Source organism: Mobula birostris, chromosome 23 (assembly GCF_030028105.1).
Source record: "Mobula birostris isolate sMobBir1 chromosome 23, sMobBir1.hap1, whole genome shotgun sequence".
In the NCBI taxonomy this organism is placed as follows: domain Eukaryota; kingdom Metazoa; phylum Chordata; class Chondrichthyes; order Myliobatiformes; family Myliobatidae; genus Mobula; species Mobula birostris.
This window is the reverse complement of record NC_092392.1, coordinates 19166525-19184081: the sequence shown is the minus strand read 5'-3', so window position 1 is coordinate 19184081 and position 17557 is coordinate 19166525. Positions and strand designations below refer to the sequence as shown.

Below are 17557 nucleotides of genomic sequence, written 5' to 3'. Positions count from 1 at the left end.
CTCTTGCTAATCAGCCAACTCATGCTAGTATTTTTTTCCTATAATACCATACGTTCTTACCTTGATAAGGTTTGTGGAGGTTCTCAGCAAATAAGCCATTGTGTTTCTTTGTATTTACTGTGGACGCCTTCACAAAAATTAATCTCAGGGTGGTGACATATACATACTTTAATAATAAATTTACTTTGAACTTTGAACTTCTATGTGGTTGGACTGAGATAGCTGATTGGTGATGTTCACTCCTAGAAACAAGGGACTACCAGGGAGGGCAGTGTTTATAGACAAGGATACTGGACCTGGAGCTGGTATACATCAGCAAAAAGTAAAGGTGATAGATGTACAGGACTTGGTGCATGTTAAACACACGGGTGGCAGACATTTAGTTCACTTCTGAGTTTGGAGTATGGTTGGTCTGCCAGGAATTAAACTTGTAACCAGGAAATGTTTGTGGAGTTTCTCAGCAGATGAGCTAAGACAGGGGCAGGTGCTGTAACAGGGAAGGAAGATCACAGTTTTAACAGTGAGATGGTGATTGGTGAAGCTCCTGTTTCTATCAGTAACAGGGTGTTAATTCCTGAATATGTTACTGACTGGGCAAAGCGGGGAGTCTCACTGTTGGGATCCATTATACAGCTAAATGTTTCCTGCGGCTGTTTTTCAGTTAACATCAAGTGCTAGTGATCACATCAAGGGAACAGGCTTTGAAAAATGTCTTGGGTAAACACAGTTGGCTATCAACAGACATAGTCATTAACCCAAGTACTTGTGTATCAGATTGCTTCAAATGCATGTTTAATTTGCTTTGCTAATGCACTCAGATACATTAAGTGGATAAGACAGTAAGAGATAGGAACACAATTAGGCCATCCGGCCCATTGAGTCTGCTCTGCCACTCTACTATAGCTGACTTATTGTCCTCAACCCCATTCTCTTGCCTTTTCCATGTAACCTTTGACATCCTTATGAACCAAGAACCTATCTTTCTTTCTTTTTAAATCTTTTTATTAATTTTTCAAAATTACAAACTCAATAACAAAGTTGGTACATAGAGATTGGAAAAATGTTCAACATATATAAAATGAATTTTAAGTAATATGGATATAAAAGACTTCCAAACTCATAATGAGATTAAACATTAAAAAAGAAATAAAAAGAGAAAAAATATATAAACAAAAAAAACCCCAAAAGGAAAAAAAGAAAAAAAAACCCTAAAAAAAACAAAACAGGGCTAGACCAACAGCTTATATCGGACATGTTCAATAATGTCGTTAGCTCCGCTCCTCTCCTCATATAATTTAAGTTTAGAAAAAAGATTCGGAAAGGTCAGATTACATCATATGAAAATGTTGCATAAAAGGTTTCCCAGTTTCTTCAAATTTAACCGAAGGGTCAAAAATATCACTTACAATTTTTTCTAAATTTAAACTTAATATGGTTTGAGAAAACCATTGGAATGTAGTTGGAGGATTAGTTTCCTTCCAGTTCAACAAAATAGATCTTCTCGCCATTAAAGTAACAAAAGCTATCATTCGACAGGCTGAAGAAGACAAAGATCTATGTTCTACCATTTGCAATCCAAATATTGCCGTAATAGGATGGGGTTTTAAATGGAAGCATAGAACTGTTAAAATAATATCAAAAATATCTTTCCAATATTTTTCCAAAAGAGGACAGGACCAAAGCATATGAGTTAAAGAAGCCACTTCAGAGTGACATATATCACAAGTAGGGTTTATATGGGAATAAAAATGAACTAGTTTATCTTTGGACATATGAGCTCTGTGTACTACTTTAAATTGTATTAAAGTATGTTTAGCACATATAGAAGAAGTACTAACTAATTGAAAAATTTTATCCCATTTCTCTGTAGATAGGGAAAGTTGAATTTCCCTTTCCCATTCATTTTTAATTTTGAAGAACCTATCTTAACCTCTGCTTTAAATATACCCAATAACTTGGCCTCCACATCATCTATGGCAATAAATTCCACAGGTTCAGCACCCTCCTCATCCCTGTTCTAAAGGGACATGCTTGTATTCTGAGGATGTGGCCTCTGGTCCTAGACTCTCCCACTAATGAAAACATTCTCTCCACCTCCCCTCTATCTAGATCTTTCCGTATTCAGTAGGTTTTACTCAGCTCCTCCGATAATTATTACCGCAATTGGCGTGCAAGCCTTATCTTTTTCAGAAAAATGATGTGATATTAGACATTATTAACAATTTATTTTTGGTTAATAATGGATGCTTATCTCCTGAAAATATTTTCCTTTCCTTTTAATTTAAAAGTTGTAATTATTAATGTTTTTTTTGATAGCCATAAGGCATAGGAGCAGAATTAGGCCATTTGGCCCATCAAGTCTGTTCTGCCATTCCAATATGGCTAATTTATTATCCCTTTCATCCCATTCTCCTGCCTTCTCCCGTAACCTTTGACACCCTTACTAATCAAGAACCTATCAACCTCCACTTTAAATATACCCAATTACCTAGCCTCCACAGCCAAATGTGGCAATGAATTCCACAGATGCCTCACTCTCTGGCTAAATAGATTCCTCCTCATCTCTGTTCTATATCTATTCTCCTGTTTTTTTTTATTGGTGATGAAGTTGGCATGATATGACAAAGAAAATTCAGAAGGAAACTGGGATTGTGTGAGTGGGGGATCTTCTAAGGTTGTAGGAAGAGAGGGAATCAGACAGCCAACACCATACGAGGATGCAATTCGTAAGATTTGCTTGTGAAATGCTGAAAAAAAAAATCCACATACAATCCCTCACACACACCATAATTATGCCTCTACCTAGTTAGTTCAACACCAAGGAGGAGCTTTTGGAGTTTAATTCAGATAAGTGCTAGACATTGCTATTTGCGAAGTCAATCCAAAATGGGACTTTTGCAATGGAAAGAGAGGGTTGAGAGCAGCGTTGTAGAACAGAGGGACCCAGGAGTACAAGTACATACTTCCCTGAAAGTGGTGTCACAGTCAGACAGGGTGGTGAAGGAGGCTTTTGGTACTCTGACCTTCATCAGTCAGGGCACGGAGCATGGAAGTTAGGATGCTGCAGTTGTACAAGGCGATGATGAGGCCGCACTTGGAGTACCGTGTACAGTTTTGGTCTCCCCACTACAGGAAGAAGCCATTAAGATAGAAAGAGCGCAGAAAGCATTTACGAAGAACTTGCCAGGACTTGACAGGTTGGTCATAGAGAGAGGTTAGACAGGCTAGGACTTTATTCCTCAGAGTATGGCACAGGCAGGGGTGACCTTAGAAAAAACCTTGCGGGTCATGGATAAGGGTGAATGCACTCAGTTTTTCCCAGGCTTGGGGTAGGGTATCAAGAGCTTGAGGATATGGGGTTAAGGTGAGTGGGGAGAGACTTAATAGGAACCTGAGGGTTAATTTCTTCGGGCAAAGGGTCATTTGTATATGGAACAAGCTGGCAGATGAAATGGTCAAGGCAGGTATAATAACATTCAAAAGATAGTTGGACAGAAAGGATCTAGATCAGAGGTTCCCAAACTTGGTTATACCATGGATCAATGGCATTAAGCAAGGGGTTCATGGACCGCTGGTTGGGGTCCCCTAATTTAGCGGGCTGTGAGCCAAATGCGGGCGATAGGACCAGCATAGATGGACATCTTGATTAGCACGGATGAGTTAAAGATTAACAATTAGCTTCGTTTGTCACATGTACAGTGAAACATATACGTCAAATCAAGTCAGCAAGGACTGTGCTGAGCAGCTGGCAAGTGTCGGCACGCTCCCAGCACCAACTCCCCGTTTCCCCTGACATTCCAAAGACGTGCAGTTCGGGTTAGTGTGAGTCAGGAATAGTGGCTTTATTCCGAGAAGGAATCAGAATCAGAATCGGATTCATTATCATCGGCGTATGTTGTGAAGTTTGTTGTTTGTGCCAGCAACACATAAAAAATTACTATAAGTTACAATAAGAAATCAATAAGAGTGCAGAAAGAGAACAAGTGGGCTCGTGAGTTGATGGACCATTCAGATACAGTATCTGACAGCAGAGGGAAAGAAGCTGTTCCTAAAGCATTGAGTGTGTACCTTCAGGCTCCTGTGCCTCATCCCTGGTGGTAGCAATGAGAAGAGGGCATGTCCAGGGTGGTGAGGGTCCTGAATGACAGATGCCACCTTCCTAAGGCATCCACTTTTGACAATGTCCTCAACGGTAGGGAGGCTAGTTCCTGTGATACTGGGTCTACAACCCTCTGCAGCATTTTCCGATCCTTTGCCTTTGAGCAGCTGTACCAGGTGGTATGCAACCCGTCAGAACTATCTTCTCGGTACACTTATAGAAGGTTCTATGTAATGTTCCTGACTCTCCTAGCAAGGCAGACGTCCCACCCTGCAAAAACTGATTTCAGGGAGGTAGCACCATCAATTTGCGGGAGACTTCCGGGAGAGGTGGGATGTCTGCAATAGAGTAGCTCCTTAGCAGCTGGCCAGCTAGTTTAAATAACGTCAGCTATGCTAATGAACGAATGACACCTGTTAAACTCACCTCAACATGTCTTTTACATTTTAACCCACCATGGGCAATAGGAAAATCACTGTTGCAAACAATGCAACGAGCAACACTCATTATTTTTGACCCCTATTAGGCAGGGGTACACTTTAGGGTAGTCTGGGGTGACGTACGTTTTATATTTTCTTTTTTTTTGGAACACTCCGCCATGGCGCACTCTCGCTCTCTCTCGTGGTCACTAGCGCTCTCGCTTGCTTTCTCTCTCTCTCGCTCTCTCTCGTGGTCACTCGCGCTCTCGCTTGCTTTCTCTCTTGCTCTCTCTCGCTTTCTCTCTCGCGCTCTCGCTTTCTCTCTCGCGCTCTCTCTCGCTTGCCTTCTCTCGCTCGCTCGCTTTCAAAAAAATTGATTTTCGTGATATTGTATATAATTTGCGGGCATCAGGGAACCACTATTCATATGTGGGAGGCTCCCGGAACTTCCGGGAGAGTTGGGATGTCTGGCAAGGAAACATCCTCTCAGAAGTTGATTCTAATTAATGGAGTTTTCACTCATTCTAAAAGAAGAGAATAAAAAACAGTCTTGTGTGTTTTCTTTTTCTCTGATCTTTACTCAGCCAGAAAACCTCTTATACTTCAGCCCTGATGAAGAATCTAAAATAATGATCAGTGACTTTGGCTTGTCCAAGATGGAAGGTTCGGGCGATGTGATGTCGACAGCTTGTGGCACGCCAGGCTATGTCGGTAAGCTGGTGGGCGAGTCCGCTGGGGGGGGGGGTGGAAGCCCGGTGTCTGCAGGCTCGAGTCTGTGTCCGCTGGAGGCTATTAGCTGGAGACCTGCCCTGGGGTGGCAGGACTGTGCAAAAGAGGAACGGGGCTTGAAATTTTGCTGTCGTTGTTTTGTTGCCTGTTGTGTTCAATGTTGTTCTGACGAGCATTGTGGGCCTGCTATGTTAGCGACACGTGCAGGCAGCCCCCGGCAAACCCTCAGACGTCTTGGTTGTTAATGTGAACGGTGCACTTCACGGTATGTCTGGATGAGCATGTGGTAAAATAGATTTGAATCGTGAAGTGGTTTCCCTCATTCAGAGGTGCTGCAGACGCCTCTGCGTGCTGACATAAATTAATCCCCATTTTAGATTAAGGGTGGCAGTAGCATCGCGGTTAGCATGACACTGTTACAGTGCTAGCGACCCGGGTTCGGTTCTCCGCCGCTGTCTGTAAGGAAGATGCACCTTCTCCCTGTGACTGTGTGGGTTTCCTCTGTGTGCTCTGGTTTCCTCCCACATTCCAAAGACGAATGGGTTAGTAGGTTATTTGGTTTCATGAGTGTAATTAGATAGCACAGGCTTGTTGGACCAAAAGGGCCTGTTACCGTGGTGTATCTCTGATTAAAAATAGTCATATATCTTCCAACTACACAGAAGGAGCAAACAGCAAACAGCTCTTTTGTCAGGAAAAAGGAACCCCTGGTCCCCCCGTTCCATAAGGTCGTGGCTGATCAACCCTGGCCTCAGTTCCTTGTCCCTGCCAGCTTCGCACAGTGTTTGGAAACTTTACCTACCTTCACCTTAATATGTACTTCTCACAGCTAATTTAATCTCCTTACAACACAAAGCTTGAGAGAAATACTCAGCATATCACCAACTTCAGTTCAGTCGGACATTGTGATAGAAAATTTGTACCCCATACAGAAGGATGTTCTGGCATTGGAGAGGGTCCGGAGGAGGTTTATGAGAGTGACCTCAGGAATGACAGGGTTAACATTCAAGGAGCATTTGATGGCTCTGGACCTGCACTCGTTGGAATTGAGAAGAATGAGGGGGGTTCTCGTTGAAACCTACTGAATATTGAAAGGCTTAGATGGAGTGGATGTATAGAGGATGCTTCCAATTGTGGGAGAGTTTAGGATCTGAGGACACAGCCTCAGAATACAATACTCTTCAGAACAGAGATGGGGAGGAATTTCTTTAGCCAAAGGATGGTGTATCTGTGGAAATCATTTTCACAGATGGCTGTGGAGAATAGGTCATTGGGTACATTTAAAGCAGGGGTTGATAAGTTCTTGATTAGTAAGGGCATCAAAGGTTACTGAGAGAAGGCAGGAGAACGGGGATGAGTGGGAAAATAAATCAGCCATGACTGAATGACGGAGCAGACTTGATGAGCTGAAGGGCCTAATTCTGCTCCTATGTCTTACTGTCTTACGCTCTTAAAAGCCCTAGCTCAACCGATCTTCATAAGACACATCATCTAATCCAGACAGCATCCTAGAAAATGTGCTTTGCTCCCTGTCTAAAGCTACCACATCCTTCCTATAATGAGGTGACCAGAACTGAACACAATACTCCTAAGTATCGTCTTTATAGAGCTGCAATGTTACCTCGCATTATCTAGCTGTCTCAGAAAGCGGTAAAATCTCTCACGGCATTGTTTGGAGGAGCGGAAGTTGAGTTCCGACCGTAGTGCCTGACCATATTTGTCTTTCCATCGATATCAACAAAGTAGATTATCTGGTCATTATTACTGTGTGTGAGAGTTTGCAGAGTACAAACTGGCTGCCAGACGTTTGGGCCAGGACCCCAGAACTTTCCATCTCTGCTGAAAAGTAGTAACCATGGCATATTCAGAATCAAAATCAGAACCAGGCTTGTTATCACTGACCTACAGTACTGTGCAAAATCACAGGCGTAACTTGGGTGCCTAAGACTATACTATACTATACAGTACTATAGTAATTTTGTGTGTTGCACTGTACAGCTGCTGCAAAAAATAATCATGATATGTGTGAGTGACGATGAACCTGATTCAGATATGAGTCTTTATCGTGGACTGAGAGCGGGAAAGGGGGTAGGAAGAGGGGAATCGTGGTTGGGAAACGAGGAAGGGAGAGGGGAGGGAGCAGGAAGCACCAGAGAGACATTTTGTAATGATCAATAAACCAATTGTTCGGAATCAAATTACCTTGCCTGGTATTCAGAGCTAGGAGTGTCTGCACCCGTGCCAAGCCTACCCTGCCCCAGCACTCCTTCTCTGCCACCTGTCCCACACTCCTCCCATGGCGCTCCACCCTTGCCATTCCCAACATCCTTCGCTCCCGCCAGGTTTACAATCTGCTCCCCTTGCTATACATATGTGCCTAGACTTTTGCACAGTACTGTATGTTGTGAAATTTGTTGGTTTGTGGCAGCAGCCCAGTGCAAGATATAAAAAAATCGCTAATTGCTATATAAAAATAAATAAATAAACAGTGCAAATGGAAAGTAAAGCAGTGAGATAGTATTCATGGACCATTCAGAAATCTGGTGGCAGGAGGGAAGAAGCAGTTCCTAAATCATAGTGGGTCTTCAGGCTCCTGTACCTCCTTCCTGATGGTAATAATGAGAAAAAGTCATGTCCTGGGTGATGGATTCTGCCCTTATGAGGCAATGCCTTTTGAAGTGTCCTTGATGCTGGGAAGGCTAGTGCCCATGATGGAGTTGATTGAGTTTACAACCCTCTGCTGCTCTTTCCCACCCTGTGCAGCAGCCCTGCCATACAAGACGGCAATGAGGCATCTTAATGATGGAACTGGCTGAGTCCAAAGCTCTGTGCGGTTTACTCCAATCCTGTGCATTGGCGCCTCCAGACCAGGTGGTGATACAACCAGTCAAAATGCTCTCCACAGTACATCTGTAGAAAGCTGCAAGAGCCTTTGGCGACATAGCAAATCTACTGAAGTATGCCTTCTTCATAATTGCATCAATATGTTGGACCTTCAGCCAGGAACTTGAAGCTGCTCACTCTTACTACTGTTGACCCCTGGATGAGGACTGGTGCATGTTCTTCTGACCTTCCCTTCCCGAAATCCTTGGTCTTACTTGATATTACCCAACCACCAGGAGTTCACACAAGACTTTATTTTAGCATCTTGTTTTATAGGTAGCAAGTTCAATCAGACCTCACACCTTCGTACCACACTGCAGAGTCATCATGGACACGTCGATGCAGTTACGAAGAAGGTTGACAGCAGCAATATTTCATCAAGAGTTTGAATAGACATGGTACAGTATGTCACCAAAGACACCCGCAAATTTCTACAGGTGGACCATGGAGAGTATTCTCAGTGGTTGCATTGCCATCTTTTATGGGGGGGGGGGGTCAATGCGGAGGATCAGAAAAAGTTGTAAACTCAGCCAGCTCCATCATGGGCACTCGTCACCCCAGTATTGAGGACATCTTCAAAAGGCAGAGTCGATTATTAAGTACTCCCATCACCCAGGACATGCCCTCTTCTCCCTATTGCCACCATGGACGAGGAACAGGAGCATGAAGACCACACACCCAATATTTCAGGAACAGCTTCTTCCCCAGCCATCAGATTTCTGACCATGAACCCCTGAAGACTACGTCACTTTCTTTTTGCTCTCTTTCTGCGCTACTTATTTAAATTTTTTATATATATTCCTTATTGTAATTTACAGTTATTATAGAAATATAGAAAATAGGTGCAGGAGTAGGCCATTCGGCCCTTCGAGCCTGCACCGCCATTCAGTATGATCATGGCTGATCATCCAACTCAGAACCCTGCACCAGCCTTCCCTCCATACTCCCTGATCTCCGTAGCCACAAGGGCCATATCTTATTATTATTAGGTATTGCAATTTACTGCTGCCGCAGAACAGCAAGTTTCATGGCATATGCCAGTGGTATTAAGACCGATTCTGATTTACCCTCTTGCATTCTGAGACAGGATGCCTGCCCGCTGACCTTTGACCTTCCTCTAACTAAATTGGCTGTCGGACTGGTGCGAATTGATTCGATCTTTACTTTTCCTCCTGTCTCTGTGGACAAAAACAGGATGTTTTTACAGAATATCACGCTTGTTTACAGACAGACAATGTGCCACAGGCCAGACATCATTAAGGATTCTGGGCAATCCATTGATCTTTTACGCTGCTGCTCTTGAGAATGCATCCTGCAGTGTGTTAGAACATGGAACACAGAACAGTACAGCGCAGTATTGACCCACAATATTGTGCTGACCTTTTACCCTACTTCAAGTTCAATCTAACCCTTCCTTCCCACACAGTCCTCTGTTTTCCTTTCATCCACGTAAATGTCCCTAGCGTATCTGTGTCTACCAGCACCCCTCCTAGTGTGTTCCAGACTGCCACCACTCTCTGTGTATAAAACAGAGATATCTATAGCTATAGCCATGGTCCTTGTGGGAGAGTTTTAAATTGGAGTAGGGCCAACTATGAGGGTATTAGGCAGGAACTAAGAAGCGTTAATTGGGAACACCTTTTCTCTGGCAAGTCCACATCAGACATGAGGAGAGTGTATAAAGATCAATTGCACAGAACGCAGGAAAGATGTGCTCCTGTTAGAAGGAAAGACGGGGTTGGAAAGATAAGAGAATCTTGGATGTCCAGAAAGGTGATGTATTCAGTCAAGGAGGAAAAGGGATAATATATAAAGCTTCAGAATTTGGGATCAAACAGAGCACACGAGGATTATAAAGAAGCCAGAAAAGAACTAACGAAGGTAATTAAGAAAGCCAGGACGGGTCATAAAAAGTCCTTGGCAGGTAGGATTAAGGTGAATTCCAAAGCATTCTATATGTACATTAAGAGCACGAGGATAACTAGGGAGGGGATTGGACCACTCAAGGATAAAGGGGGGAAGCGTTGCTTGGATGTGGAGAATGGGAGTGAGGTACTTAATGAGTACTTTGCTTCAGTATTTACCTTTGCTGCACAAGAGCAAGGAAATCCTTTTGCGTTTGTACAGGGCCCTGGTGAGACCACACCTGGAGTATTGTGTGCAGTTTTGGTCTCCAGGGTTAAGGAAGGACATCCTGGCTGTGGAGGAGGTGCAGCATAGGTTCACTAGGTTAATTCCTGGGATGTCCGGACTGTCTTATGCTGAGAGGTTAGAGAGACTGGGCTTGTACACGCTGGAATTAAGGAGATTGAGGGGGGATCTGATTGAGACATATAAGATTATTAAGGGATTGGACAAGATAGAGGCAGGAAATATGTTCCAGATGCTGGGAGAGTCCAGTACCAGAGGGCATGGTTTAAGAATAAGGGGTAGGTCATTTAGGACAGAGTTGAGGAGGAACTTCTTCTCCCAGAGAGTTGTGGAGGTGTGGAACGCGCTGCCTCAGAAGGCAGTGGAGGCCAATTCTCTAGATACTTTCAAGAGGGAGCAAGATAGGTATCTTATGGATAGGGGAATCAAGGGTTATGGGGACAAGGCAGGAACCGGGTATTGATAGTAGATGATCAGCCATGATCTCAGAATGGCGGTGCAGTCTCGAAGGGCTGAATGGTCTACTTCTGCCCCTATTGTCTATTGTCTATTGTCTAAAGAGAAAAGCCGTAGTTTGCTCAAAATTCCCTCATAAGACATGCTCTCTAATCCAGGCATAGCCTCGTCTGTTCCCTCTCTAAAGTTTCCACATCCTTCTTATAATGGCGACCAGAACTGAACACGCAGAACTGTTGGTCTTTGAATAACAATAAAAGCAAGAAATGCAGAGTCATTTAAAAGAGGTCACACCTGTTTGGAGATTTTAACTTCCATTATCTTTGATTTTAGTTCTTGACTCTTGTAAGGCCTGAATTCACTGCCCAAGACAAGTCAAGCCAAGCTCATTATCATCCACACAAGTGCGGTGAGGTACAGGGATGGTGAAAATCTTCCTGCCGTGCATATCAGGCACGTAGGCACAAACAACACACAAGACATAAATTATATATAAATTTTGCAAGACAGCGAAGAAAAAGACTAGAAAATGAGACAACACACATCAAAGTTGCTGATGAACGCAGCAGGCCAGGCAGCATCTCTAGGAAGAGGTACAGTCGACGTTTCGGGCCGAGACCCTTCGTCAGGACTAACTGAAGGAAGTGCTAGTAAGAGACTAAATCTCTTGCTAAATCTCTTACTAAATCTCTTACTAGCTCTTCCTTCAGTTAGTCCTGACGAAGGGTCTCGGCCCGAAACGTCGACTGCACCTCTTCCTAGAGATGCTGCCTGGCCTGCTGCGTTCACCAGCAACTTTGATGTGTGTTGCTTGAATTTCCAGCGTTTGCAGAATTCCTCGTGTTTACGTTTAGAAAATGAGACATCTGTGCAAAAGCATGAGAAAGGTTTTGTTTTACACAGAGAGTTGTGGGCACATGGAGCGTACTGCCAGGGGTGGCGGTAAAGGCCGATACATTAAAGACTTTTAGGTAAGCAAATCGATGATAGATAAGTGGAGAGCTATGTAGGAAGGAAGGGTTATGTTGTTCCTAGAGTAGGTTAAAAGGTCGGCACAACATGTGAGCCAAAGGGCCTGTATTGTGCTGTATTGTTCTTACACAATCGGAGATAAATCCATGGTAGTGCACAAGGTGGTTCATAATGGTCCGTTGTTCAGGTAGGGTTGGGGTTGAGCAGCTCAGTTTGGGAACCTGAAAGTTGTAAGCAAGTATTTTGATCCTGGTGGTGTGGAATTTCAGGCTTGTGTTTCCTGCTTGACTATAGCAGGGAGAAGTATCACAGCCTGGTATGGAAACACAGCCCGGTCTAGGAGCAGAAAAGGCTACAGAATGCAGTTGACACAGCCCAGTCCATCACAGGCAAAGCCCTCCCCACCATTGAGGACATCTACATGGAGTGTTGCCACAAGAAAGCAACATCCATGATCAAAGACCACCACCATCCGGGCCATGACCTCTCCCTCATTACTGCCTTTGGGCAGTTGAAGCTTTAGGTCTCACACCACTAGGTTCAGGAACACTCGTTACATTACAACTTCAGGCTCCTGAGCCAGCATGGACAATCTCAATCACTGCTACCCTGAGCTGATTCTACAACACAGACTCACTTTCAAGGACTCTTTGCAACTCATGTTCTCAGTATTATTTTCGTTTGCATAGTTTGTCTTCTTTCGCACATTGCTATTTGTCAGTCTTTGCCTGTTTATGTGTAGTTTTTCATAAATTCTATTGTATTTCTTTTTTCCCCATTATTGCCTGCAAATCACCAAATCCCAAGGTGGTATATGGTTGCATACAGGTATTTTGATGATAAATTTTCTTGGAACTTTGAACTTGGACTTGGATGGTCAGGTTCCTTGATGATAGACACTTACTCTTGACCCAGCGACTTCTGTAGATGCTGTCAAGTGAAAAAAACAGACTGTGTAAAACAAGACGTAAGAGCTTGTTCTCAAGTCTCTTGTGGGGTGGGGGGAGGATTTGAACACACAATCTTTTGACCTGCTCACTGAGACACCTCAGTGAGATCCTACTGGCTGCCTTAGGTAGGTTTAAACGGTCCTTTGGCAGTCTCTAGAAGAGCTGCTGGAGGCCTCTGTCTGCTGCCGGGATTTGTCCCTCCTGCCCTATCACCAACTCAGATTGCCTGGGCGTTATTGCTACTTGTGAGAGGTAGCTGTGCACAAATTGGCAACAGGTGAAGAAACTTTGCTTCATGAGTTCACTTCAAACAAGGCACTAGAAGCATCATCATCCGGGGCAATCAGAATCAGGTTTATTGCCTCCAACTTACATGACATGAAATTTGTTGTTTTGCAGCAGCAGTACAGTGCAAAGACTTAAAGTTACTCATCATCATCATTATGTGCTGGGTCGTATGACGTAGGCAATTATGGACACCATGATTGTTCTTGGCAAACCTTTCTACAGAAGTGGTTTGCCATTGCCTTCTTCTGGGTAGTGTGTCTTTATGAGGCAGGTGACCCCAGCCATTATCAGTACTCTTCAGAGATGTGGCATCAGTGGCCACATAACCAGGACTTGTGATATGCGCCAGCTGCTCATGCGACCATCCACCACCTGCTTCCATGGCTTCACGTGACCCTGATTGGGGGGGGGGGTCTTAGCAGGTGCTACATCTTGCCCGAGGGTGATCTGCAGGGGAGGGCTTTCCATTTCCTTTGGCAGAGACAGAGCACCACCCCGCCACCTGAAAAAAAAAATGCTGTAAATTACAAAATTAAGTAAAGAATGCTAAAAAAGGAATGACAAAATACTGTCCATGGTTCGACTCCAGACAGGAGAAGAATGGTTTCTTCTCTTCAGAGCAGAGAAAAGGGAAGAGAAGGTTTCAGAGGGGTGGAGGAGATCATGGCTGGTTTAGACAGAGGAGAAAGGAGGAAGTCATTTCTCATTGGTGGACTCTTCATGTACCAGGCACACAGACTTAAAACTGAGCAATTGGTACAAGGGAGATATAAGAAAATATTCTCTGCTTAAGAGAGAAGTTAGGATCTGCAACTCATTGTCTTCATGAGCCATAGAAGTAGAATTAATCATGGGATTCGAAAGGATATTCGATGAACACAGGGAAAAGAGTTTGCAAAACCTTGGGGGAAGAGATGGGAACATGGGGATTGCTATACTGCGGTGCCAGCATAGAATAGATGGGCTAAATTGCCTCCTCCAGTCCCTTGATTTTATAAATTAACAGAATGTTGGTGTAACTCACAGTCCCAACTCATTGATGCAATTGTGAAGAAGGCACGCCAACAGCTCTACTTCATTAGAAGTTTGAGGAGATTAGATATGTCACAAAAGACTTACAACTCTCTGTAGATGTACGATGGACAGCATTTGTCCTAGTTACATCACCACCTGGATGGAAGCTCCAGTGTACGTGATCGGAAGAGTCTGCAGAGGGTTGGCCAACTCCATCGAGACACCAGCCTCCCCACCATTGAGAACATCTTCAAAAGGCAATGCCTCAAGAAGGCATCATCCATCATTAAAGATTCTCACCATCCAGGACATCTCGCCTTCCTGAAGAAGGGTCTTGGGCCAAAATGTCCACTGTTTATTCTTTCCTGTAGATTCTGTCTGACCTCCTGAGTTCCTCCAGCATTTAGTGCATGTTGCCTTTGGATTTTCCGCATCTATAGACCTCCTTGTGTTTGTTAGCTCTTCTTCTCATTATTGTGTTCGTCCATCGTCGATGTTGATGAGGACCTCGACACCATTATGATGGTGTCGAGACTAGTGCATGATTTGGATTTAAGTGAGGGAGAGTTGCACAGTGTCAGCCTCACTTTCTCTTCCCAATTCCCATCTGGATCCAGTGGCAAGACAGAGTCGAGACGGCTGGAGATGGGATTAGGCACAGTGGATGACCAGGACATCTTCTGTGTCTTGTCCTGCTCTACACGTTCCATGACGCTAGCAGAGACCACCTTCTTCACTGTTGGGCCTTCCATTGGTCTCGTCCGCTCAATCCACCGGAGTCTGTCTCCACATGCTGGGATAGACAACTCCCTATCTCACTGAGGGTTTGAGACCCGTCGGCTACTCTCACCTGGTTTAGTCGGCTTGTCGAAGCCGTTGCCCGGGGTGTGGCCCTGTCGAATGCAAACAGCTACGGGGAGCCACAGGTGAGAGCTGAGTTCCAGCTGGGGACCAAAGGTGGACTAACCACCTTGAAAAGGACGCGACATGTTCCCCCACCAGAGGTGATACCCCTCCCTGACACCCCATACACCCCTTCTCACTATTACAATCAGGGAGGAGGTACAGGAGCCTGAAGACCCATACTCAACGGTTCAGAACAGCTTCTTTCCCACCACCATCAGAACAGTCAATGAACTCACGAACACCACCTCGTTAACCCCTTTCTTTTAAACATTATTTATTTATTTTGTAATTTTATAGTACTGCTGCACAAAGTAACTCGCTTCATGCCATATCGGTCAGTAATAAGAATTCTGATTCTGTGCCTTCCTCCCTCTTCTCCCCTGCCTGCTTTTCCCCCTTGTCCACCTACAACATTGGGACTGCTTCCAAGCCAGTCATTCAAGCACCTCGAAGGAAGCTGACTACAATTATATTCTGTCACCATTTCAACGGAAGAGTAATATTTAGGGTTTTATTTGAAGAAGTATTCATTATGGCAATTGCAAGGGGGATTGAAAACAGGCTAAAGATCTGCAAATAATCACTGGGTTAACCCAAAGCAACTGTACAAAGTCTGACCTAATTTTTACTCTGTCGAGACTGGTTCCCCTATGATGGATGCAAACAATGTAAAGAATAGAAACAATATTCTTTCTCCTGATTTATCCTAATCTCTGCGGAATTGCAACTTGCTTAATGGCAACCACAGTAAGGCAGTTAACCCAAAGTAAGTCTTCAATCAAATTGGGATCATGTTCTGCGCATTTATTTAATGAGTACAGCTGAAAATGCCTCAGATAATATAATGGGGATTTTGAATTTCATCAGGAAAGCACATTGGAGTTTATGGAGTCTGGCTCCTGATGTGATTCCCTCAAAGATCACAGAGAGTCCTGCTTTCAACGCAACTCAGCTCGTGAAGCAACAAGCCTACGGACGATGTGAGAAACTACAGTGGAAAATTCCGCCAGGTTACTGAGCTCCCCCAGCACTCAGTCCACCTGGTTGTGGACCTGTCTTGCCCCTGACATCAGGATCCGCTAACCTCCGTGCAACTCCAGCCTTTCATAGAACCACAGAGCACTACAGTACAGAAACAGGCCCTTTGGCCCATCTAGTCCATGCCAAACTGTTATTCTGCCTGGCCCCATCGATCTTGCATCTGGACAATAGCCCTCCATGCCCCTCCTGTTGAGGTGCTTATCTGAGCTTATCTTAAACGTTGAAATCGAACCTGCACCCTCCACTTAGTTCCACAGTCACACCATCCTTTGAATGAAGAACTTCATCCTTCAGGTTCCCCTTAAAGATTTCATCTTTCTCCCTGACCTATGACTGTAGTTCTAGACTCACCCAACCTCAGTGGAAAAAACCTGCTTACATTAACCCTGTCTGCAATGCTCATCATTTTAGAACATAGAACTTGGAACACTACAGCTTAGTAAAAGACCTTTGGCTAACAATGTTGTTCCAGCCTTATAACCTACTCTAAGATCAACTTAACTCTTCCCTCCTACGTATTTTCTTTCATCCATGTGCCTATCTGAAAGTTTCCTAAATGCCCCTAATGGATTTGCCTCTACTACCACCCCTGGTAGGGCGATTCATGCACCCTCCACTCTCCTTGTAAAAAAACTATCTCTGACATCCCTCCCCATACTTTCCTCCAATCACCTTAAAATTATACCACCTGATATTCACCATTTCCACCCTGCGAAAAAGTCTCTGGCTATCCAGTCGATCTGCCAGACTAAATCAGCCTCTTATCATCTTGCACACTGCCATCAAACCTCTGCTCATTCACTTACGCTCTGATACGTCAAGCCGCAAGTGCATCCTCTGTCTGACCCACATGGCTGAAACAGCAAACAAACAGGGTGTGTTTGATGATCATTATTAATCCTTCTGGCTGTTTGAGCTTGAGATTCTCTGACTGGTTTATATCAGTCTTGCACCCCATAAATTCTGAGCATGAGTTGCAGTGGATGTTATATTGTGTGAATGGGTTGGTTTGAGCCGAGCTGTTGCCAAAGACAGATGTTAGTTTAGCAGGAATACTGAAAGCAGTGTTGATGTTGTCTGTAACTAAAGGAACCTCAATGTGTCACGAAGCTCAGATGTTTGGAGTATCTACCCAGTGTTTTCCACAGGCAACATTGTCACACAGAACACAGAACAGTACAGTATAGGAAATGCCCCTTCAGCTCACAATGTTGTTCCGAACCAATTAAATTAGTAATCAAATGGCTAACTAAACTAATCTCTTCTACCTACACAGCACCCATATCCTAACATTTTCCTCACATTCAGTGCCTATCTAAATATATCTTGAAAGTCCCTAATGTTTCTGCCTCTACCACCACCACAGGCACCCACCACTCTCTGTGTGAAAAAACTCACATCTCCTTTGAAATTACCCCCTCTCAGTTAAATGCATGCCCTCTGGTATTAGGCATTACAATCTTTTGATAAAGATATTGCCAATCTACTTATGCCTCTCTACATTTTATAAGCCTCTATCAGATCTCTCCTCAGCCTCCTCCACTCCAGAGAAAACAGCCCCAGTTTGTCCAGCCTCTTGTTATATCACATGCCCTCTAATCCAGGCAACATGCTGGTAAACCTCTTGTGCACCCTCTCCAAAGCCTCGA

General features: G+C 44.1%; 1 protein-coding gene across 3 annotated transcripts in view; it reads left to right on the top strand.

The window, feature by feature from the left end:
* Positions 1-17557, top strand: part of camk1da (calcium/calmodulin-dependent protein kinase 1Da) — a 317135-nt gene that overhangs the window by 216964 nt on the left and 82614 nt on the right. For all 3 annotated transcript variants that reach the window (XM_072241028.1, XM_072241026.1, XM_072241027.1), the window contains one exon: positions 5103-5229. In XM_072241028.1, coding sequence (XP_072097129.1) covers positions 5103-5229 — 127 coding nt within the window. The remainder of the gene's footprint in view (positions 1-5102; positions 5230-17557) is intronic.